The 25,010-nt window shown below is 43.7% G+C and overlaps 1 protein-coding gene across 1 annotated transcript; it reads left to right on the top strand.

Annotated features, from left to right (window-relative positions):
• Positions 1-1,378: 1,378 nt before the first annotated feature.
• On the top strand, positions 1,379-24,594 carry LOC149317877 (intestinal-type alkaline phosphatase-like). The gene is made up of 10 exons (XM_089513251.1): positions 1,379-1,496; positions 2,597-2,712; positions 5,804-5,978; positions 6,877-7,049; positions 12,003-12,137; positions 13,666-13,738; positions 15,194-15,328; positions 16,628-16,819; positions 17,917-18,033; positions 24,332-24,594. The coding sequence occupies exons 2-10, from the start codon at positions 2,599-2,601 to the stop codon at positions 24,592-24,594; spliced, it is 1,377 nt and encodes a 458-aa protein (XP_089369377.1). The 5' UTR covers positions 1,379-1,496; positions 2,597-2,598.
• Positions 24,595-25,010: the final 416 nt, after the last annotated feature.

Raw genomic sequence — 25,010 nt, 5'->3', positions numbered from 1 at the left:
ATCTCAATGCCAAGATGGGAGAATTATTAGACAGCCTGGTACTAAAAGAGGGTATACTTCTATGAAGAACACCAGACATCTGGGGGATATTGGAATTTGGTAGATGGTACTGCTGGATTGAGACCATTTGTAATCAATATAGATATAATGTCTAGATCAAGGGAAGGAATAGTGCCACTTTATTCTGCCGTGATCAGGCTTCACCTGGAATCCTGTGTCCAGTTCTGGGCACCACAATTATTATTATTATTATTATTATTATTATTATTATTATTATTATTATCCTTTATTTATATAACGCTGTAAATTTACACAATTCAAATAAGATTATGGCAAACTGGAGTGTGTCCAGAGGAGTGCCACCAAAATGGTGAAGGGTCTGGAAACCATGCCTTATTAAGAAAGACTTAGGGAGCTGGGCATGTTTAGCCTGGAAAAGAGATGGTTAAGGGGTGATATGATAACCCTGTTTGAATATTTAAAGGGGTATCACAGTGAGGATGGAGAAAGCTTGTTTTCTGCTGCTCCAGAGACTAGGACTCAAAGTAATGGGTTCCAAAACTTTGCACATGAGCATGTTTTCCACATTGCAGTTTCTGTGAAACTAACAGCTTAATGCATTTTCACTCAGGATGTATCTGCACTGTGGCATTATAACAGTTTGATGGAAATAAACTTCCCTGTAATTTTGCACCATTTTTAAGAAAAGATGAAGGGATTGTAAGTCTCCTTGCAGATGTGTTTATATGCAATTCCCCTCATCTCAGTGCCAAGATGGGAGAATTATTAGAGGGCCTGGTACTAAAAGAGGGTATACTGGCATTTGTAATCTGGGGAGGGCTGCTTAGACTCTCCTGCTATAGTTGAGAGCAGTGGGTTTTCAGCTGGGCTCTCCTGCAAAGATATGTAAGTGCCCCTCCCGGGCTATAAATCCTGAGGGTGGAACCATGGCAGTCAAAGTGGTATCAAACTGGTATAACTGTGGGATCAAATTCACAACGTTTTGGCTACAGTACTGGCATTTAACCACTGTGCCACCCCACCCTGCCTACTGGTGCTACAGTTTCTCCTTTTGATGCCCTCTTCTTGCCTGCTCTCTGCCCACCTGGCACTACCTGTGTGTGTTTGTGTATGGGGTTTTCAGGGCGCCAGGCTGGGTGGAGATGTTGCAACGGTGGCGGTGGCATCCTCTTCCCCTTCCTCCGCATCCTGGTGGTCCTGGTTCCCAGATTTTTCTTTGTTCCATGGGCAGATGGGGCAACTAAAACTGAATCCCTTTCTTGACCAGCAACCCAAGGGTCACAGCATGCATTACCACACTGGGGTCACGCCAACCCTAGTGACACCATGGCTTGTTCCATCCCCCTCTGTTTTTCAAGTTCAAGAAGAGAAGCCAGACTTCTGGAAACAGCAAGCCTCCAAGGCCATCCAAAAAGCTCTGGAACTTCAGCCTCGACACCACCAAGCCAAGAACCTCATCCTCTTCCTGGGCGATGGTGAGTAGTTGGCACAGGAGCTGAGCTTAGATGCCTCTGGAAGGTCAAATTATCCCCACTCTAACTAGGAGTTAGAGCAGAACTAGGAACACTGATGCTGCTCCCAGTTTAAATGCACAATCAACTCAGCCTTTCTAAATGGGTTGGTACTGGCAGAGGGTGGGAACAGATCACCTTGGAGGACCCTTTCCAGTTCTATGATTATACAGTTCCCTTAGAAGACCAACAAGCTGAGAACACAGTGGCATCCTGCTTCTCCCAATCCTTCTCTTCCCAACAGCCAACAGCTGCCAGAAACTGTCCATAGAATTGCACTGGAGGACCTGCAAATGCCTAGAGAAGTATTCTGTCTAAGAATCTCTAGGTCCTCGAGTGCAACCTCTGGCAACACTGACCAGAGAGTCATGCTGGGGGACCTAAAGATTTCTAGACAAAATATAATAATCAAACCTGTGGATAATCATATTCACAAAAGCCAAAGTCCCAAATGTGGAGGGCCATCTGTATTTCCTAACAGAGTATTTCCTGCATTTCCCTGTGGACTCTTCCAGCTCTATGACTGAATGATTCTACGGAGTTTATCACACAAGTTTGTCACACTGGGGCATCATTTCGGTTTACCTCGTAAATATCCCGGAAAAATCATGTAATTACACAAAACGATTTCACACAACATTGCACAAAATCCGCCATTAAAGTGGTCACAAAGAAGCATTAACGCACATCTTTTTACTTTTGGGATTTCAGCAGCAACGCATTTCCGATATCACTTTATTTGCGCAATTGCGTGTGATAATCATTCACGCAATTACTCGCCATTTCCATTTCATTTGCGGGATGCTCTAAATGTGCTTTAATCTCTCTTTAGTGCTGAAATGATGCCCCAGTGTGACAAACTCCTATGACAGCTGTTTCCAACCCCAGTGGCTGGATTGCAACTCCCATTATCCCCAGACAGCATGGGATGGTCAAGAGCTGGGGAGGAAAGATCTGAAGGAGCACTGATGTGGAGCAGTCATAGAGATGAGGAAAGGTCAACATGCAGAACCTGTGTTTCCAGCAGAGCAGGCTTCTCACACCTGGGTCTCTCTCCCTGGCAGGCATGGGCATCCCTACCATCACCGCCACACGCATCCTGAAGGGGCAGATGCAGAACAACTCAGGCCCTGAAACACCACTGGCAATGGACAGCTTTCCCTACCTGGCTCTTTCTAAGGTGAGGAGATGGGACCAACGGGACTCCTGAGCCATGTGCAATGCTTACTTCCCAGGGATTTCATTTCCCATTTCCTTAAGCTTGGAAAAGTTAGTTTTGGACTACAACTCTCAGAATCCCCAGGATTCTGGAGGTTATAGTCAAAGCCCTCCCCAATTGTTGGGAAAGGCTCCTTTCCTCCATCATCAGCATATCAGGTAGTAATTCAACAGGTGAACCCAGTTTCTCACTGTCTCCACCTACCATTGGGAAGTTGCCAAATGAAACAAAGGTCAGGGCTTCTGTCCCTTTAGTGGTTTGTGTAGGAGAGGAAATTTCCACAGGTGTTGCTTGCATGATAAGTAACACTTTCTACAATATCCGCTTCTACTCAACTATGATAGGCACATTAAACCTAATAGGAGGACGATCTCTACCTTGCAGGCAATAAAGCTCTCAGAAAGGATCCTGACATAAAAACTTCTCAGGACGGCAAAGGTCTGCCGCCTGAAGTGAGGAACAGCTCCAAATTCTACAACCTGAATAAATGATGCAAATTAAACTGGGTTCTTTTGCATATTTTATTTTGGTAGCTACAGGGAAAGCCAGCAAGGTGTAAGAGATCCCAAAGCCTTTCTCCAGCGTCTCCAATTTAGGTTGCAACTTTTAGCATCCTCACTGAACACAGCAGGCTTTCCTTTTGTGTTAAGACTTCATTTGTATTCATCCGTCATAATCTCTAAACTAGAAAGCACAGGTGGGAATTGTGTTGCCCTCCAGATTTGTTGGACTACAACTCCCATCTACTTTGAGCTGGAATAACCAATGGTGAGCATTGCTGGGAGTTGAAGCCCAGTTACATCTGGTGCAGCATAATAATAATAATAATAATAATAATAATAATAATAATATCTTTATTTCTATACCGCTTTTCTTGGAAGATCAAAGCGGTTTATAAGTTCAAGACAGATGTACATTACGGCATATTACAATATAAAATACAATCAGAAATAGAGTTCCCAGGCTTTCTCTCTCTGAAGAGCACTGTGAGGACTAGAAATTACTGCTTTTTAAAAAAGCTTGTCCATTGCAGGACAGTGGGAAGGTGCCCAATTTGCACCCGTTACCACTTTTCAGGGAGTAATTGCAGAACTACACATAGCTATGGCTTGGACAAATTTAATTTTTGGACTACAGCTCCCAGAATCCCCCAGTTTGCCCCCACTGAACTGCACTGTTCATCAATCATGGTTTGGCATCCTATTATTGAAAACTTCAGGTATAAGTCAACCTTAAACCTTTTTTTTTGGTTGATATAGGGCTTGCCTTGTAGTTGTGTGCCTTCAAGCTGTTGTTGACTTATGGTGGCCCTAAGGTGAACCTATCATAGGGTTTTCTTGGCAAGATTTGTTCAGAGGTGGTTAGCCATTGCCATCCCCTGAGACTGAGAGTATGTGACTTGCCCAAGGTCACCCAGTGGGTTTCATGGCTGGGTTGGGAGTTGAACCCAGGTCTCCAGAGTCAGTCCAATGCTACAGCACCCTGAAGCCAGTGCTGGAAGTCCTGACTATAAACGACTAATTACAGGAAGGATCAGTGTTTTTCTGTTTTTTACCTGACTTTGCTCTGAACTAAGCAAAGTTGGGAAATCCCAGTGTTTCCCAGAAACCCCAGAATAACAATAATAAATAATAAAAACTTTATTTATATACCGCTTTTCCAATGATCAAAGTGGTGTACATCAAGAATATAATTACATTCAGGTTAAAAATATAAAATCTACATATATCAATATACATAAAAACACACGGCCAAGAATCTGTCAGTCAATAAAGTGCAAATCTATCAAGAGTAGTGGCTACAGAGAGTCAGACGGGTATGCTAGTCGAAATAGATGTGTCTTCAGGGCCTTTTTAAAGGCATCCAAAGTGGAGCAAGCTTGGATTTCGTCAGGAAGATTATTCCAGAGAGTCGGTGCTGTCGATGTATATGATCTCTTGTGAGTTATTGACAATCTCACTCTCGGACATTCTAATAGATGTTTCCCTGTTGTTCTGAGACTGCGGGGCGGATTGTGTGGGAGGAGGCGCTCCTTCAAGTAGCTCGGGCCCAAGCCATGTAGGGCTTTATAGGTAATAACCGACACTTTGTATTGAGCCCAGAAGCTAATGGGCAGCCAGTGAAGAGATTTTAGTATCGGAGTTATATGGTCTGCCCTGGATGCTCTAGCGACCAGCCTGGCTGCAGCATTTTGAACTAACTGAAGCTTCCGAACCTGGTACAAAGGTAGCCCCGTGTAGAGCGCATTACAGAAATCTAAACGAGAGGTTACCAGTGCGTGCACTACTGTTTCAAGGACCTTTTGGTCCAAACAGGCATATCAGCCGAAGCTGGTACCAATAATCTCAGGTTCTTTTGGTGCATGGACAACTGGATCCGGCCCAATTTGGCTCCAGTTGTTCACATGTCAAGAAACAATATCATGTCAGCCCAACTGGCCCAAACACACATCAATGCAGCCTTGCTCTGGATTCAGGCAGTATGTGTAGTTGTTAGCATGATTGGTCCAGGGCATAATGTCCAGACTTGTTCTGGATTAAGTGGCCAGTATAGACGCATCCATAGAAATTGGTATTCCTCCCTCCCTGTATAACAATTAAAGCCCCCCTGAACTTACCATAGAGCAGTGATTCCCAAACGTTGGTCCTCCAGATGTTTTGGACTTCAGCTTCCAGAAGCTCCAGCCAGCTTGACCAATAGTCAGAAATTCTGGGATCTAAAGTCCAAAACATCTGGAGGATCAAAGTTTGGAAATTGGAACATTTTAAAATCAGCTGAACACTGGGACTACAGACGTCTATCCGTGTCAATTTTTCTTTTTACAAAATCAATTTTTATTTGGAGGGTATGGAGTCATGCTCTGCACCTATTTTGCTTGCACCTTTTTTCTCTTGTGATGGGCTGCTGGAAATGGTTGCCAGTCCCTTTCTTGCCTAGTAGGAGCGCTGGCCCTGTTCCTTCCCTCTTCTGCCTGCCAGCTCACCTGAGGGAGTGGAAAGGCATGCCCATGGTTCAGGACCTTCCTAGCCAAATCCTTTTTGGTTTTGGGTAGACATACAACGTGGACCGGCAAGTGCCAGACAGTGCTGGCACTGCCACCGCCTACCTCTGTGGAGTGAAGGGCAACTATCAAACCATCGGACTGAGTGCGGCTTCCCGGTACAACGAATGCAAAACGACAGCCGGCAATGAAGTGATATCTCTGTTGAAGAGGGCTCAGTTGGCTGGTAAGGATCAAGAGGGTGTCAAGGGGAGGGCGACCAAAATGGTGAAGGGTCTGGAAACCATGAAGCCCTATGAGGAGAGACTTAGGGAGCTGGGGATGTTTAGCCTTGAGAAAAGAAGGTGAAGAGGTGATATGAGAGCCCTGTTCAAAAATTTGAAGGGATGCCATAGTAAAAATGGAGCAAGCTTGTTTTCTGCTGCTCCAGAGACTAAGGAGTTTATCACATGAGGGACGGAACATCACTGTCCCATCACTGTCCTATCCTTTATGCTCGATCGTGGGAAGGACTTTCACACATAACCTGCCCTTGACCCAGCAGGGAAGCGTGAGTGAGAGTGATCGCACAAATCACTTTCACACTCCAACTGGCTCAAAAGCACTTTCAGACATCATTTGCAGTCTTTTGTATTAATGGAAGAACCTGTTCATGATGGCTAAAAGTGCTATTCAGCTGGCTGCAGTGTGAAACGTCAGGAATAAACTCTTCTAGAACATGGCCACATAGCCCAAAAAACCCCACAAAAAACTATGGATGCCGGCCATGAAAGCCTTCGACTTCACATGAGTTTCCTCTGTTTGCCATCTGGCCAGCAGCTCTGCCAGGCCCAAAAATGGCTGTTCAAGAGAGGTCGGGGTATTAAAAATTTATCTACACCAGGTTTCAAAAACACAAGGTATGTCACTGCCTGGCAATGTAACTGCAGTTGGTGCCCATTCCTCCTGCTTTCAACAACCCCGGTGTCTATGGTGAGTGGCATGCGATTCCAGGTTCCAACAAGACCTCAGATCTCTAATAGGTTTACCAAACTCAGCTATAGCAAAATCCCAGTTCATATAGAAGCTTTCATTGATAAATACAATATGGATAGTTCTCTCACCCCGAATTTCTCTCTTTTCAGGCAAATCTGTTGGGATTGTGACCACCACCCGGGTCCAGCATGCGTCACCGGCAGGAAATTATGCTCACGTGGTGAACCGGAACTGGTATGCCGATGCCAGCATGCCCCAGTCTGCGATCACAGAAGGCTGCAAGGATATTTCTCAACAACTTGTGGAAAATGTAGACTTCACAGTAAGTGGAGCAGACAAGCCCTGGTGGCGCAGTGGTTCAATGCCTGTACTGCAGCCATTCACTCAAAACCACAAGGTTGCGAGTTCAAGACCAGCAAAAGGGCCCAAGCTCGACTCAGGCTTGCATCCTTCTGAGGAGGGAGCTAAAATGAGTACCCAGACTGTTGGGGGCAAATTAGCTTACTTGCTGTTCACCGCTATGATCTTTGGAATAGCGGTATATAAATAAAACAAATTATTAATTAATTAATTAATTATTTTACCGCAGTCCTCTCCCACCAGCCCAGAAGAGCTTGAGAGAATTTTTCATTGGTGGTTGAGGCCAAAATCGGAAAGGTCTGGCCAAAAATACCAAGCATATTTTATCTTGAAGTTGTCTTTTGTCCAGCATTTAAACTTTAGGAGAAATGTTTCAGTCCAGTAGAATGGGGAAAGAACCTGTAGAAAACCCAAGAACTCAGCTAAAGATGGTACCATGGGGAAGGAGGTGGGAATGTTGAACTTTTCAGGACAGGATTTGAACCCAGGGCCTAAGGTTCCCCACCCCTACACTTGACCTTCCCCATATGGCCTCCCAGACTAAGGGACCTGAACTTTTTGTAGTTGTGAGATTGTACAGCTTCTGGGAAAACTGGTGAAAAGGGTATAAATCTCTGTTTTCTGGTACAGATGCCATCTTTTCAGGTGGCTGTTATGGAACAAAGAGCTGCTGCGCTGGTTGAGCAGTTCTTAGGGTTCTTAAATCCAGACAATCCCAGATTTCCAGGACCAAACTTGAGACTTTGGGACTTGTGATGTCATTAAGGATGAAAAACAAAGCCATCAACCACTGTCGCACAAAGTGTGCCATTCAAATCAAAAACACCAAGTCTAACAAATGAGGAAAACACACACACACACACACACACACACACATACACTTTCAGTAATTACACACCAAAACAAGACTTCTTGTTAATCCCATTAAAATGGTCAAGTAACCAACAGAGCAGAACCAAACACTGTAGGAAAATTTGGCCCAGGATCAAGAAATGAAGCAGGAGAGCCACCGACTGAATTTCGTGAGGCCAACAGTTTATTCATTGCAAACACATTCTTCAAGAAATTCAAGAAACTCCTGTATACATGGACATCACCTGATGGTCAATATAGAAATGAGATAGACAACAAAATTGGAAGCAGAAGATAGAAAAGCTGCACTATCTTTGTAAAAACAAGACTATGGATTGCATGTAAAGGAATGGGTGTGCTACAACACTGGATTGTCCTGATGTGTAACCTATATTCAAGAAAAAAGGCTATCCTCGGGGCAGAATATGGAGAAACAGAGTGGTTTCTAATTGAGAAGGAAGTCAGACACGGCTGCGTTTTATCACTCCATCTGTCTAATTTGTATGGCGAACGTATCGTATGTGAAACTGGATTAGACTAGGAGGAAGGTGGTGTGAAAACTGGAGGAAGGGGCATCAATAATTTAAGATATGCAAATGATATTATACTACTAGCAGAAAATAACAAAGACTTGGAACAAGTTTATTGAAGAAAGTCAAGGAAGAAATTGAAAAAGGCAGGTTTACGGTTGAACATTAAGAAAATAAAAGTCATGACTACAGATGATTTACTCTGCTTTAAAGTAGATGAAGATATTGAAATCGTGAAATATTTTCCATACGTTGGCTCAGTCGTCAATCAGAATGGAGACGGAAATCAAAAAGTCAGAAGAAGACTAGAACTTGGAACGGCAGCTATGAAGGAACTAGGCAAGAGCCCAAAGTATAGATATATCATCGAAGTTAGGATGCTCCATGTCATCATATTTTCAGTTTCTATGTATGGTTAAGAATGTTGATAGGAAGGAAATCAACTCATTGGAAATGGGATGCTGCTGGAACAGCGTTCCACAGATACTGTGGACTGCTAAAAAGACAAACCAATGGGTCCTAGAGCAAATCAAACCTGAACTCTCCCTAGAAGCTAAGATGACTAAATTGAGAGTGTTGTATTTTGGCCACATCATGAGAAGGCATGGCTTAGTAGAAAGACAATAACTCTTGGCAAGGTAGAAGGCAGTAAGAAAAGAGGAAGACCCCATTCCAGATGGTTGGACTCAGTCGAGGAGGCCATGGAGGTCCTGAGCCTGGGAGACTGGAGCAGGGATGTTTATAATAGGGTGACTTGGAGGTCTTCCATTCATTGGGCCATGATAAATTGATGTCAGTGTGATGGTTCACAACAAGAACATATTTCCAACAGGGTGCTAACCTTAATCCCTAGAAAAGGCACATTTCCAAAGCTTATCTAAAAAATGGAAGGGAATAAATTCCACAACTGTAATTTGGTACCTGTTTGTATTTGGTACCACAAATAGAACTCTTCTTGATGGTACCACAAATAGAAATCTTCTCATTTCTCAGTCAGAAAGCTGAGTTTCCTCAGTTGATGATCTCAGACTTAACATGGTTCATAGCAATGCAGATAGTCCTTCAGGTAACTCATTCCCAGGACATTTGAGGGTTAAATGGCCACAGGGTCACTCTGTCCTACTAGACATGACTCCTCTGTTAAGGCTCAAGAGCCGGTCAGTTGGTTCCCTGCCCCTCAACTTCTCACTAATTGACTCCTCTCATTCTTTTTTGTTTGCCTGAAATAATAATAATAATAATAATAATAATAATAATAATAATAACAACAACTTATTTTTACCCCGCCTCTCCAACAGAATCGAGACAGCTTACAACAGTCATAAAATACAATATAAAATGCATCATACATTATAAAAATACATCCCATTGTTCCCTCCCTCTTAAAACAACACAATAATTCTTACATATTAAATCATAATCATAATAATAATTTATCATTTTAAACTATTAAGACAATCAGTGACAGAGATATGGGCATTATGGAGTGTTCTGTATAATAATACTAATACTAATAATACTAATAATAAATATTTATTTATATCCTGCCTCCTCCGGTTGAGGATCAAGGCAGGTAACAAAGTAAACACAATATAAAACAATAAAAACAACAATCCCCACAAGACCCCGGCCCTACCCTCCCTCCCAACTATAAAATTAAACAGTAAAAAATGTTTTAAAAGTACATAGCAATACATCAAAGTTAAAAACAAATCACAAGTAAGAAAAATAATAAAAGGAGGGGGATTCGAGTGGTTCTGGAGATTATCAATCGGGGAAGGCCTGCCGGAAGAGAAAGGTTTTTGTCCCCTTTTTAAAAGCCTTGAGAGAGGATAATTAGCAAATCTCTTCTGGAGGTCATTCCAAGTTTTTGGGGCGGTGACAGTTTTTGGACCTCTGGGAATTTCACTGCCAGTTTGGTCTTTCTAGATTGTAAGACGTTCTTCCCGGAGGATCGGAGTGTATGGGAGGATTGTATGGGAGGAGGCGTTCCTTCAAGGAGACTGGACCCAGGCCATGTAGGGCTTTATACGTGATAACCAACACCTTGTACTATGTCTGGAAGCTAATAGGCAGCCAATGTAGTGATTTTAAAATACAGCGCGCCTGCGTCATACGCGGGCGCGCCTTACGCAGCTTGGGCATACGCGCTCAAGCCGCGGGGCGCGCACGGGGCAGAAGGGGTGGCGCGTCCCATTCAATTGAATGGGCGCGTGCGCCCGTTGCGCCCTGTGCGCCGCCGCGCTGCCGCGCCACTGTGCACAAGCCTCATTGTTTACAATGGGGCTTGAGCATAGGCGGAATTCACCTTACGTGGAGGGATCCAGAACGGATCCCTGCGTAAGGCGAGGACCCACTGTAGGTGTAATATGGTCAAACTTGGATTTTCCGGTGACCAGTCTGGCTGCCATGTTTTGTATCAATTGGAGCTTCCGGACGTGGCACAAAGGTTGCCCCATGTAAAGCGCATTGCAGAAATCAAGGCGAGAGGTTACTAGAGCATGTACAACCGTTTCTAGGTCCCGCTGCTCCAGGGAGGGGCGCAACTGGCGTATCAGCCGAAGCTGATAGCAGGCACTCCTGGCTGTCGCATCAATCTGAGAAGACAGTTGAAGCGACAAATCCAGGAGCACCTTGAAGCTGCGGACTCAGTCTTTCAAGGGAAGTGTGACCCCATCTAGAACTGGTGAACTTATCTCCATACCCGGATTGGGGTTACCTATCATGAGTACCTCCGTTTTATTTGGATTCAGCTTGAGTCTATTTTCCTTCATCCAATCCATTACTGACTTCAGGCAGTCATTCAGGGGGGAGATGCCCTCCTTGGTCACTGAAGCAGCCCAAGACATAGAGAAATAAATTTGGGTGTCATCAGCGTACTGATAACACTCCGCCCCATGTCTCCGGATGACCTCTCCCATGAAGCCGCTGGGAGAGGTCATCCGGAGACATGGGGCAGTATAGTAGTCCGAATAGCGGTAGACCAAGTAGATTACTCAGGGAAGGCCTGTCAGAAGAGACCCGTCTTGACAGCCTTTTTAAAGCTGTCAAAATTGGTGATGTTTCGGATCTCTTCCAACAGGCCATTCTGTAATTTGGGAGAGCAGATGAAAAGGCCCTCTGGGTAACCACCGCCAGCCTAGATTTTATTGGCTGCAGTAGATTTTTCCCAAAGGACCTAAGTGCGTGGGGTGGATTATATGGAAGGAGACGATCATGCAAGTATGTTGGAGCTGAACAGGGAGGAACTCCACATCCCTAATTATTTTGCACCCCACAGCCCTGGAGAGTGGCGGCTTCCCTTTCCATGGGGTGATGAATCCATGCTGGGTGGTAGCCTGAACTTTAAGGGTGCTATCTAAGATGCTGTATCAGTTTGGTGGAGAGTGTTGTACACCTTGGAGTGTTCCTTTAAAGTTCAGACTAGAACCCAGAGTGGTCCACTATCCCACTGTCCTCAGAAACACCAGCCTTCTAGGCCAACTGAACTTGCTTGCTTAAGTCTTTATTGCAAAGTGATCCTTCCCTGACAGGTGGTCTTAGGTGGAGGCAGAAAGTACATGACCCCGGCAGGCACTCCAGACCCTGAATATCCCTCCAACCTGCTACACGTTGGCCTCCGCAAAGATAATCGTGACCTCATAACCGAGTGGCTCAAGGCTTCTTCAGTAAGTGTCTCATGCTTTTCCCATTTTGCTTTGTGGGCTTTATGTGATGAATGGAATGAAGAGGACAGTCTGTAGCTCCGGATGTACTATGCAGGTTGAGCCTCCCTTATCCAAAATGCTCGGGGCCAGAAGTGTTTCAGATTTTGGACTATTTGCATCTACACAGTGAGATATCTTGGGGATGAGACCCACACTTAAACAGGAAAATCATTTATGTTTTAATTTTGGAATGCCTGTATTTACATATACATACATAATGAGAGATCTTGGAGATGGGGCCCAAGTCTAAACACAAAATTCACTTCTGGTTCACATATACCATACCTTATACACAGCGCCTGGAGGTAATTTTATACAATATTTTTAATAATTTTGTGCATGGAACAAAAGTTTGTGCATACTGAACTATCAGAAAGTAAAAGTGTCACTATCTCAGTCACCCATGTGGACAAATTTGGATTTTGGGTTTTTTGGATTTTGGAATTTTGGATATAGGAGGCTCAACTTGTACGTGGAACCTTTCTAAGGGCTGCGCTTGGACCAGAGCTCTTCCATAGCACTGGGGTGGTGTGTCCACTCTGGGTTTTCGTCAAAAATCTTTTAGGAATCTGTCTAAGGTGCTAATCCTTATTGCTACAACAGCAGCAGAACCTCCTTGCTCTTGGGCCCTGGCAACTGGTACAGAGACGAATTCCGTCTCTGTTGCTAAAGTTAATCAAAATTAGACCCTTCATCTGGGATGTGAGGAGGCTCCAGATCAGGCCCTGCCAGGAGCTGTGATGCACATGGCATTTGGGACACAATAGCAGATGGAGGCTTTCATGCTAGGGATGGCGAATCAGTTACAGGTTTTAGCCCAAACTTTAAAGGAGTTATCCGGTGTGTTTGGGAGACAGTGTTCACCACTTTGGATCATGCCTTTAAACTTCAAACTAAAACACAGGGTGGATTTCTTCTCTCACTCCCCGAAAGAAGAACTACCAGCCATTGATGGCTGGAGATAGTATACTCCTCTGAGAATTGAGTCCTAGCTTTGGGAGCATAAAATCCCTTAATCCAGTATATCCTGGGAATATTGCACAATTGTGATAAAGCTTTTCACACAACGTTGTGTTGAACGGCAATTAAAGTGGCATCAACCTGTGAATAACCAGGCAATAAACAGCAATAAATCATTCATGGAAAAATCCCGAAAATGTTTTCTTGCTGTTTATTGCCTGGTTATTCCCAGGATAATGGCTTTTTTATTGTGCCGTGTCTGAAAATCTTAATTGCAATTAAATAGTAATTGCACGATTTTCATTTAAACTTCCAATTTTCTTCCATGTGATAAAGTCCATAGACTTGGTCTACTTCTTCAGACACATGGCCTAGTCTACAAAAGCTGATGCTACAGCTTCTTTTGTACAAAAAAAGGATGTCGAGAAGCTAAATGTTACATTTCCGCCATGAATGTGACAAGCTATATTCAGTTAAAAGTTTTAGTAGACAGCATTTATTATCTTACCTACCTTGTTTTTCCCCCCAGGGCTCCAAATATGTCTGGAACCGAACAGAACTTTTGGCAGCAGCTGCTGATCCGAATGTGAAGCACCTCATGGGTAACGGGTTTAAGTCTCTGTTTGTCTCCCAGCTGATGCAAGAGAGTGTTTCATTCTATTCATATAGGCCTGTTACAGACAGGCCAAAATAAAGCTGCTTCGAGTCACTTTGGAGGTATGGTATTTCAATGATGCATGAGTCTTAAGAGTCCAAAAGCCACACCAGAGCTTCTCTCCAGTCCTTAGGACTGAAGCGTGGCTTTGGTGCGGCTTTTGGACTCTTCAGACGCATGCATCATTGAAATACCATACCTCCAAAGTGACTCGAAGCAGCTTTATTTTGGCCTGTCTGTAACAGGCCATAGATTATTATGTGTCTTCACCAGGAGCCCTGGTGGCGCAGTGGTTAAATGCCTGTATTGCAGCCATTCACTCAAAACCACAAGGTTGCGAGTTCAAGACCAGCAAAAGGGCTGAAGCTCAACTCAGGCTTGCATCCTTCCGAGGCGGGAGCTAAAATGAGTACCCAGACTGTTGGGGGCAAATTAGCTTACTTGCTAATTAGCTTACTTGCTGTTCACCGCTATGATCTTTGGAATAGCGGTATATAAATAAAACAAATTATTATTATTATTATTATTATTATTATTATTCAAGTTGACTCCAACATATGGTGAGCCTTTGGTAGGGTTTGCTTGGCAAGATCTTTCAAGAGTAGGTTTATCTTTCCCTTCCTCTCAGGCTGAGAATCTGTGACTTCCACAGTCTCTTTCCAGGGATTTCTGACCAAGGAACCCTGAAGATTCCTGGGATTGCTGAGGAGTAATCCTGGTCTCCCAGATTCCTAGTCCATCACTCAAACTACTACACCACACTGCCTCCATCTCTTTTAGCAGTTTGCAAGAGTTTTTCTCAGAATGCATTCAGGATAAGTTTACATACAGAAGAGAATTGATGGTAAAGACTTCTTGGTACCATTTCAAGTTGTAGAGTCCCCCCGCCCACATGTTGTTGTTGTGTGCCTTCAAGTCATTTCCAACTTATGGCAACCCTATGATGAGGTTTTCTTGGCATGTTTTGTTCAGAGGGGGGCTGCCATTGCCATCCTCTGTGGCTGAGAAAGTGTGACTTGATCATGGTCACCCAAAGGGTTTACATGGCTGAGACATGCTCAAACCACTAGACCACACTGGCTTTCTCCCTGCCTACATATGTGAATGCATTCCTAAGAGGATGGGGGAAATACATACATTTTTAAAAAATACATATGTCAAAGAAATATTTTGTTGAGGAACCTTCTGTACACACACACACACAGACACAGACACACAAGCCCCATCTCACCCACATCTGGAAAGGCTACACTCCAAGCAGTGCCACAACACTAAACCATCCTCCTTGCACAAACTGCTCCCCATTCATCTTCCCAGTCAGTTCTCTCATCTTGACATGCTTCAGGCCCATCTCTTCTCAGAATCAAGGGGAATATTTTCCCCTTTTCCATTTCCTTCCCAGGTCTTTTTGAACCCTCCGACATGAGATATGAGCTGTATCGAAACAGTGAGACTGACCCATCGCTGACTGAGATGATGGAAGCTGCAATACAGATGCTCAGCCGCAATCCCAAAGGCTACTACCTTTTTGTTGAAGATAAGTCCATCTGGGGAACCTATGGATTCTTCTGGCCAGTGACATAGTGGGGTCAGGGATTTAGGAGACCCCAGGATTTTTTGGATTTAGGCACCATCTGCCACCTTGCTTGATCTTCACGCCAACACATCTGACAAACAAGATCTGGATTTTAAAATCCCCTTTCTGAAGGGGATTCACCCTCCATGTGATAAACTCCTAGGCTCTTGCCTCCTCCACAAACCACTGAAAAAGTGTAAAAACTGGCCATTCCTCGGCTGAGTCCATGAACTTGGTTTGCCATGACTCCTGGTCATGTTGGAAGTGATAGTGTCTTCAGTGGAGGAACAGTGAGGGTGGGAGTATGAGGGGTGGAAGGCATCTCTTCCACCTTTATAGCCTACCCCTGCTGCAAATATTAAAATTAACCATCAACTAACTACTTCTAGCCAGGGTCCTGGATGGCTGGACTGCATCGACCCACACCTTCCAACCTGGGTTGTCCCCTTGTCCCCTTCAAGTCGCTCTGAAAACTGGGAGACAGGATTGGAGACAATGGGTGGATAGAGAATGAGGGGAAATGCTTCTTTCAGTGGAGACCCAGGAAATAGGGTCATAGAGTGGATAATAATAATAATAATAATAATAATAATAATAATAATAATAATAATGGGTTGGCCTATTATTATTATTATTATTATTATTATTATTATTATTATTATTATTATCATCCTTCTTCTCCAAGCAGATTGAGGCAGCTAACAATAAGAAAACACCCTTAAAACACAATACAACAATTATCATCATTATATCCCAACCCTCCCAACCCCACCCATCCACAATAAAATACAATTAAATATTAAACCATTGTTAAAACAGAGGCAGCTCCAGACAGTAGTGGGTGCTTGATGGAATTAATATAAAATTACTAGGATATTAATCTGGGATATTTGTCTGGGAAGGCCTGCCGGAAGAGATACGTCTTGTTGTGGAGCCTGAAAGAGGAAGGCCAATGAAAGGGGTGTTTGTGGGGTGCTTGAGGCTCTCACATGTTCTTCCTCCAACCTGGGGAAGAAGGGTCAACTTGCCAGACTTCTGAGGTCTCATGTGCGCTGCAGAAATAATGCCGCTTGACACTGCTTTACTGGCCACATCATCTTGGGATTTGTAGTGAGTTGTGGCACCAGAGCACTCTGACAGTGATCTCTCACAAAACTACAAATCCATAGCATTGAGTCATGGCAGCTAAAGCAGAGTCAAACTGCATTATTTCTCCAGTGCAGTTGAGACCTGACACGGAACTTGTCCTTCTCTCTGCACGAGGCAATATCGACCTTGCGCACCATGATGGCATCGCCAAACAGGCCCTGACGGAGGGAGTGGAGTTCGACAAGGCCATCCAGCGGGCAGGAGAACTGGTGGAGGAACGCGAGACTCTGACCGTGGTGACAGCGGACCACTCCCACGTCTTCAGCTTTGGTGGCTACACATTGAGAGGCAGCTCCATCTTTGGTAAAGGGTTGGCCTTGAGTAACATGGTGAAGGTGGTGGTGAGGCTGGTTTGGTTTCTCTGGAGATTTAGCTCACAGGAGGGCCATGGGAATAGAGTTCACTTCAGAAGTTGGTTGCAAACCATAATCACCCATTTTGGACAGTATCCACATTGCCTTGAGGATACAATCTCTTGAGCTGCATTGAGTAAAAGCCATGCTTCAAAGGATAAAGGATCAGCTGCACATAAAGTCCCAAGTTCAATTCCTGGCATCTCCATTTTTGAAAAGGATTTTGGGTATACCAGAAATTCTGGGCTGCCTCTGATGTCCAGAGGAAACAATACTGGGACAAATGAACCAACCGTCTGACTCATCAGCTATTAATTTCATTTACCTGAAAGGGAAATCTCTGGTCTGCAGGTGAGATTCGGGTTTTTTAGGGGTCCACATCTGCCTGCTGGCATCAGCCTGGATAGGTATAGCAGGCAACTAGCCAGGCCAAAATAAAGCTGCTTTGGATCACTTTGGAGGTATGCTGTTTAAGTGACACACACATCTTAAGAGGCCAGAAGCTGCACCAAAGATGCACTCCAATCCTTAGGACTGCAGTGTAGCTTTGGCGTGGCTTCCGGCCTCTTAGGACGGATGCATCATTTAAACAGTCTGCCTCCAAAGTGACCTGAAGCAGCTTATTTTGGCCTGGCTGTTCGGGCCCTAAGTTCTGGTTTGCAACTCAGGAAGCCATTGTGTGGACTAGAAGGACCTTTTGGAAGCTGTAGTTGCAGGGAACAGAACAGTTTCAGGGAACAGAGCTCTGATTGCAGTCCCCAAAATTATTGCATGGAGCTAAACTCTGGTTTGCAATCTGAGGATGTATTGCACTACTCCTTGTACTGAATAGACATAAATAGAGCTGAGCTGTGTCTTATGTGATCGGATGGTGGGAAATATTTCCAAATGGTTATGATTGTGATTCCAGCCACTCTGCTTGAGGACCTGCTGCTGCTGAAATGTGTCCTCTTTCCATCTTTCTCAAATTAGAAGATGGGTCCCAAGTCAACCCCTCCCAACCAAACATGTTCCCCATATTTTCTCTTAAACCTCTTCTGTCCCCAGGCTTAGCCCCTGAACTAGCAGATGACAACAAGACATATACATCCATTGTGTATGGAAATGGGCCAGGCTACCAGATCACCAACCAGGGACGCCCCAGTGTGGATCCAGAAGAGAGTGGTAAGAAGGGTTGCATTTGCTGGTGACATGTTCTGATGGGGTGGCTGTTGTGAATGCAATAGAATTGGCGGTTATGCTTTGTTAGAGGGAATATTTCCCTTATTTCAGGGCCTTATAGGAATTGCAGGTGTCCCTTCCTTATAAAGGAAGACTTCCGACCAGATGTCAGGGATGATGGGAGTTGTTGCTCTTCACCTCTGGCTCGAACTCACCACCTTGTTACGCACCGGCGCTGACCAGTTTTGGCCAGTGGTTAAAGCTTTGCTCTAAAGCAGCAGAGTTACAGAGAATAGGCTGAAGACCCTGACAAACTCTCCAAGCCTTCTCACTCTTGCTTCCACAGAAGTCTTCCCACTTCTTCAGGATCCAGCTGGCTCTTGTATCTTCACTCAAGACACCAGACAACTCAGTAGTCTTATATAAAAGATCTACTTTATTCTACTATATACAGCTCCAAAACTATCCAACACAACTCCAATACAACAATACTCCCCACTGCTACTACCCACTGCTACTACCCACAAAATACATTAGGATTCATAGCCATTATTATAGTCATTGGATCATACCACCCACTCTTGTCAGTATCCACCCAGTGGGCGTGTACATCCACTTTCATTGGCTCTCTTGTTTCTACCCAGAATTAATGATTTCATCATCTCAGCCTTGACCACTTAACAATTCTCAGGTGTGTTCAATTATCCACTTTACATTTCTGTCCTTGGCATTCAGGACTTGTTAATTACATTACCTTCTACACCTGTGTGGCTCTTAATTTGCTTCTGCTGAGTCACCCTGACTCTCACATACAAGTTTTATTTTACTCACTGTATATCCCATGTTGCATTTTCCTTAACAATCCCCTCCGAAATAAAATATTGTATGTGGCTTACAATGTCATTCCAACCATTTGTGTCAATCTTTCATGTTTTTCTACTGTTAAAGCTTTTGTAAACAAATCTGCTATGTTATTTTGTGTTTCTATGTATCTCAACTCTATTTCTCCTTTTTGAACCATGTCTCTTACATTTTGGTACCTTACACCCACATATTTGGTTCTGTTCTTCAAACTTTCTGTTTCAGCCATCGCTATGCATGATTGCGAGTCTTCTTGAATTTCAACAGGTACTCTGAAATTTTCATTTAAGTCAATTAACAATTGTTCAAGCCATTGTACCTCATTCACTATTTCGTTCAAAGCTGCAAATTCTGCTTCAGTTGTGCTCAACGCTACGTTTGTTTGTTTTCTGCTTCTCCATACTATTGGACTTTCACTATATTTGATGATCATTCCTGTCACTGATTTCTTGTCTCCTAATTCTGATGCAAATGAACTGTCTACAAAACAATCTAAATCTGCATTACTGCTTCTGATGATTAACTTTCTGTCTAAAGTCCCTTTCAAATATCTTAACAAGTGTTTCACAGCTGTCCAATCCTCAACCTTAGGATCACAAAGTCTTCTAGATAAAACGTTAACAGCATACGAAATGTCTGGTCTAGTGTGGCAAGAAATGAATTGTAGAGATCCTATGATGCTCCTGAAAAAAATCTTGTCCTCAAAATCTCTGGTTGTTGATTCAGAAACGAAACCAGTTGTCATTGGAGCTCTAACTATCTTAGCACTCTGTAGTCCACACTTTTCTATCAAGTTCTCTATCTTCTTTCTTGTTCTTCCCTAGAAAAAGTTTTAACTCTTCAAAACTCTCAGGCTCTTCTATTACTGTACAAGCTCTTGCCTGTGTCACAACAAATCTATCTGGTGACTTCCTAACTCTGTGACTACGCCTGGGTATGAATTCTGTCGATCTGCCTCTTTCCTCATCACTGTCTGCACTAGAAGTTGTTGTCTTTCTGCTAAATCTCTTGTCTTCTGTCATCCTAGTGGTTACTGGTCTTGTTTGTGTCTCCCCATCTGAGGTACTACCACTACTGCTAGTAGAGGCTTCTGGCTTGACTGAAACCCCTCCGTTTCCTGAAGTTGGTTCAGTCTGGGCTTCCTGCTCACTTGAGCTACCTAACCTCAAGAACACTTCTTTATTGGCATGCAGCTTGTCCCAGCCAGCATGTCTTTCAAAATTTGCAGACCTGGAGTACTGTACTTCTCTTCCTCCCAAATGAAATGTGTAGCTGTTCCCTGAATATCCTAGAAACCTAAGCCTTTTGCTTTTTGGTTTTCCTTTTCTCCTAAAACAAGCAGGTATGTATACATGTGCATATTGTCCAAAAACTCTTAAATATTTAAAATTTGGCACTCTCCCATACAAAACCCTGTAGGGAATGTCTCCAATCTCTGAATGATACAACCTATTACTTATGTGTATGGCAGTCAGAGTAGCTTCACCCCAAAAGCTGTCACCTACTCCTGCATCTGCCATCAGGCAAGTAGATATCCTTTTAATGTCTTGGATTTTCCTTTCTACTAAACCATCCTCACTTGGACAAGCAGGGTTAGTGGTTTCATGCCTTATTCCCACCTTCTGAAACCAATTATACAGCTGGTTGTTTAAAAATTCGCCACCTCTATCTGTAACAATAGTCCCAACTCTGCTATCAAATTGTCTTTCTACCATCCTTACCGATGCTTTCAAACTTTGCCCAGCATCAGACTTATTTTTCCATATTCTTACAAAAGCATACCTTGAAAACCTATCCACAATTACTAGGAAATATTTGCTTCCTCCTAATGACAAACAATTAGCTTGGGCTACATCAGCATGGACAAACTGAAATGGTCTTTGAGCAATTCTCTTGGATTTCTTAGCAACTGGAAAAGCTCTGACCTTGACTTGATTACAAACAGTACAGTCTAAATGATTTTTACATTCTGCCACTTTTAGATCTGGACACATGCTTATTAAATTCTTTAAACACTTAAAACTTGCATGGCCAAATTTGCTATGGAGCTCATGTATGCAGTCTTTGTGCATTGGCACACTATCAATATTGTTAGCATTCTCAACCTTGTAATTATCAACATTTTCTTCTAAGAAATAAAGCTTATCCTTTTTCAAGCCTATGCCACGCAGTTCCCCATTCAATGTTATTTTACACAAGTTCTTTTCAAATGTGACTATGTAGTCTCTGTCTGTTAATCTGCTCACTGATAACAAATTGTTTTCTAATTCTTTTACATGTAAAACATCATTAAAGTTTTCTTTTAGCCCTGGAATGTAAACTGTTCCCATTTGATTTACAGTACTAAGCTCATTCCCATCAGCCAAAACTACAGCATTTACATTGGCTGGCTTTCTATCACTAATTAAGTTAATGTTATTACACATAGAGGACGAAGCTCCTGAATCTACAAGCCATTTAGAATTTGCATTTTGTTTTTCTTTTATCATGGTCGCAAACCCCTTATTATCATTTCTATTGTCCTCCAAAAAAGGCGGCTTGGACTGCTTCTGCCTCTGGTCGTGCCGTGGTTGCCATCTGCTCTCTTGCTTGCTTCTGTCAGCAGCCAAAAGATTACAGTGCTTCTGCAGATGTCCAATCTTTTTGCAGTAAAAACATCTCCGTTGCTCCCTCGAAGAAGCTGCCTGGTCCAGCCCACGCACATCAGGCTGTTGACTTGGCACGCTCTTAGAAGTTGCTGCGTCATTTCTCTCAGACTGTCTCCTCTGGTTTTCTTCCAGAATTCTGGCCACAATTAAGTCTCTAGTCAACTCTGTTTCCGGTAAGTTTTGCAAACTGTTGGTAATGTTCCCCCAAGAAGGGTCAAAAGATTCAATCAATATATAACACTGCTGTTCTCTACTTATTTCCACTCCTCTTAGTTCAGCCTGCACAAACAAGTCTTGCATCGTTTTCAAATGCTCTACCACACACTGGCCTTTTGCCATCTTCTGCCTAAAAATTCTTTTAGACCATAGCATTTTTGCAAAGGCAATAGAAGGAATGTGTAATCTCTGCAGAGTGTCCCACACATCTTTGGCGGTTTCCTTATCTCTAACATCATTAATCAAGTCTTCTTCCAGCATTAGAAAAAGACAAGCCTTGGCTTTATTATCTTTCTCTTTTATGGCTGCAGTAGGGTCTGCTGGCAGCCCGGCTTCAACAGTGGCCCATAAACTTTCTTTTACTAACAGAGACTGGGCATATATCTTCCAGGTGGAGTAGTTGCTTCTATTCAATTTACTAAACTTCAAAGTCTCCATCTTAATTTGTGCAGTGACTCAATTGACACAGTCCTTCTGAGTATGCACAGCTGACCCCTTTCGGGCTTAATCAAAACACAGGAGGAGTTACTCACGGAGCTTATCAGTGCAGCGCAAACAGCTTGCTCTGATCTGTCTTCCACAAAACTGTCTTCCACTCTCTGGAACTTTCAGCTTCTGTGGATGCTGGGTGCTGCAGTAACTGGGCCCATAACCCTTGTGAGGGATGATGGGAGTTGTTGCTCTTCACCTTTGGCTCGAACTCACCACCTTGTTACGCACCGGCGCTGACCAGTTTTGGCCAGTGGTTAAAGCTTTGCTCTAAAGCAGCAGAGTTACAGAGAATAGGCTGAAGACCCTGACAAACTCTCCAAGCCTTCTCACTCTTGCTTCCACAGAAGTCTTCCCACTTCTTCAGGATCCAGCTGGCTCTTGTATCTTCACCCAAGACACCAGACAACTCAGTAGTCTTATATAAAAGATCTACTTTATTCTACTATATACAGCTCCAAAACTATCCAACACAACTCCACTACTACTACCCACACAATACATTGGGATTCATAGCCATTATTATAGTCCTTGGATCATACCACCCACTCTTGTCAGTATCCACCCAGTGGGCGTGTACATCCACTCTCATTGGTTCTCTTGGTTCAACCCAGAATGAATGATTTCATCATCTCAGCCTTGACCACTTAACAATTCTCAGGTGTGTTCAATTATCCACTTTACATTTTCTGTCCTTGGCATTCAGGACTTGTTAATTACATTACCTTTTACACCTGTGTGGCTCTTAATTGCTTCTGCTGAGTCACCCTGACTCTCACATACATGTTTTATTTCATTCACTGTATATCCCATGTTGCTTTTTCTTAACACATTTAATGCTCCTCAGAACTGAACGGGGATGGCTTGGTGCTGGGGGACGGAACGGGGCCCTTTTGAGGATGATTTGCTGTGTGATAAAATCCATTTTTTCCAGGTCATGCACGGCCCCGAGAATCCCCTTTCAGTTCCCATAACAGGGAAAAGGTGTGCGATAAGCTTCCTGGTCTCCCACTGTAGTTTTTAAAGCAGTCCTAGTGGCTCTGACAGCTTTTGAGATGGTAGCTGTTAATCCTTCCCTTTCTTAATCTAACCATCTAGCAAAATGAAATCCAAGCACAATGCAAAATAACCCGTTCCCTCCCCTCAGATGTACAATGGACCCTTGGTATCTGCTGGGGTTTGGTTCCAGGACCCCCCATCGATATCCATGGATGCTCAGGTCCCATGATAGTAAAATGGTGTCCCTTATATAAACTGGCAAAATCAAGATTTGCTTATACAGTCCGCCCTCACCATCTGCACCCTCACCATACGCGGTTTTAAGCTTATGTGGACGGCAAGTGGTGAGAGACAAAATGGCACATGCATGCCACCATTCAAATCAATGAGATGCAAGCATACACTAAATTTGACTTACGTAGAGGAGGAGGTCCAGAACGGATCCCCTGCATATGACAAGGGGCACACTGTACATAGTTAGCATTTTCAAGCTGTGGATAATAATAATAATAATAATAATAATAATAATAATAATAATTTGTTTTATTTCTATACCGCTATTCCAAAGATCATAGCGGTGAACAGCAAGTAAGCTAATTAGCAAGTAAGCTAATTTGCCCCCAACAGTCTGGGTACTCATTTTAGCAACCTCCTCGGAAGGATGCAAGCCTGAGTCAAGCTTGGGCCCTTTTGCTGGTCTTGAACTCGCAACCTTGTGGTTTTGAGCGAATGGCTGCAGTACAGGCATTTAACCACTGCGCCACCAGGGATGATTGAATCTGTGGATATAGAACCTGTGGATACAGAGGGCTGACCGTAGTTGCCTGAATTTATATATCCTGCCTTTCTTTCAATATGGGACCCAATGTAGCTGTCCCTAGGTCTCAAGCCTTGGCTGAGAAATCTCAGGGCCTGAGATGATCCTGAACTGACAACCTTAGCTACCACTGGGGCACTGGGAAGATGTCTGGAAGAGGTGACAATGTAGGGTATCACCCATAAGCCTCACTCAGTTCAGATCTGGAACAGTAGAGTTGGTGCCTGGGATAAGTCTATGTTCCTCTCTTATACCTCTTCCCTTTTGCTAGAGGGCAACGACTACCACCAGCAAGCTGCCGTTCCCCTTTCCTCAGAGACCCACGGTGGTGAAGATGTAGCCATCATGGCCAAGGGCCCAATGGCCCATCTCTTCCATGGGGTGCAGGAGCAGACCTATGTTGCCCATGTCATGGCATACGCTGCCTGTGTGGAACCATATGAGGACTGCGCCTTGCCAAGGTTTAACTCTGCCAGCTTTGCCAAGCCCACATCTGTGGTTCTTCTTCTCATCTCCTTGCTCCTTTGGGACTGACAGCCCTTCTCTGAACCATGTGGAGTCCATCACACACCTCCTTTTTTCTTCCTTCTCCAATGCCACACGAAGTATTGCCTCCATCAATTTTGCCTTTGAAGCCACAGCTGTGCATTCTCCATCTTGTTGCAAGATGTATTGGAAAAATGGTTTCTGTCTTGTGCTCTCACTGGGAAATTTCTCTGAACTGTCAGATTCTGAGTACCTGCCTCTCTCATTTGGAATTCTCTCCTCATGGAGACTCACCAAGGTTTGAGCATTTCTTGGAAGCGACACAAGACATTTTAACTCAAACAGCTTTCAACGGCCAGGAACCAAGTAGCAGTAGCAGCCGGCTGACACCTATCCTTGGAAATAAGTGCTTAAAGGTGTCCAGTGCATTAATGATACCCATTTGCCCATGCAGACAAAACAGC

The sequence above is a fragment of the Sceloporus occidentalis genome, unplaced genomic scaffold (genome assembly GCF_023333645.1).
Source record: "Sceloporus occidentalis isolate IW3139 unplaced genomic scaffold, rSceOcc1.0.p SCAF_2, whole genome shotgun sequence".
Lineage (NCBI taxonomy): Eukaryota > Metazoa > Chordata > Lepidosauria > Squamata > Phrynosomatidae > Sceloporus > Sceloporus occidentalis.
The sequence above is the reverse complement of the archived record's forward strand: the minus strand, read 5'-3'. Positions and strand labels throughout refer to the sequence as shown.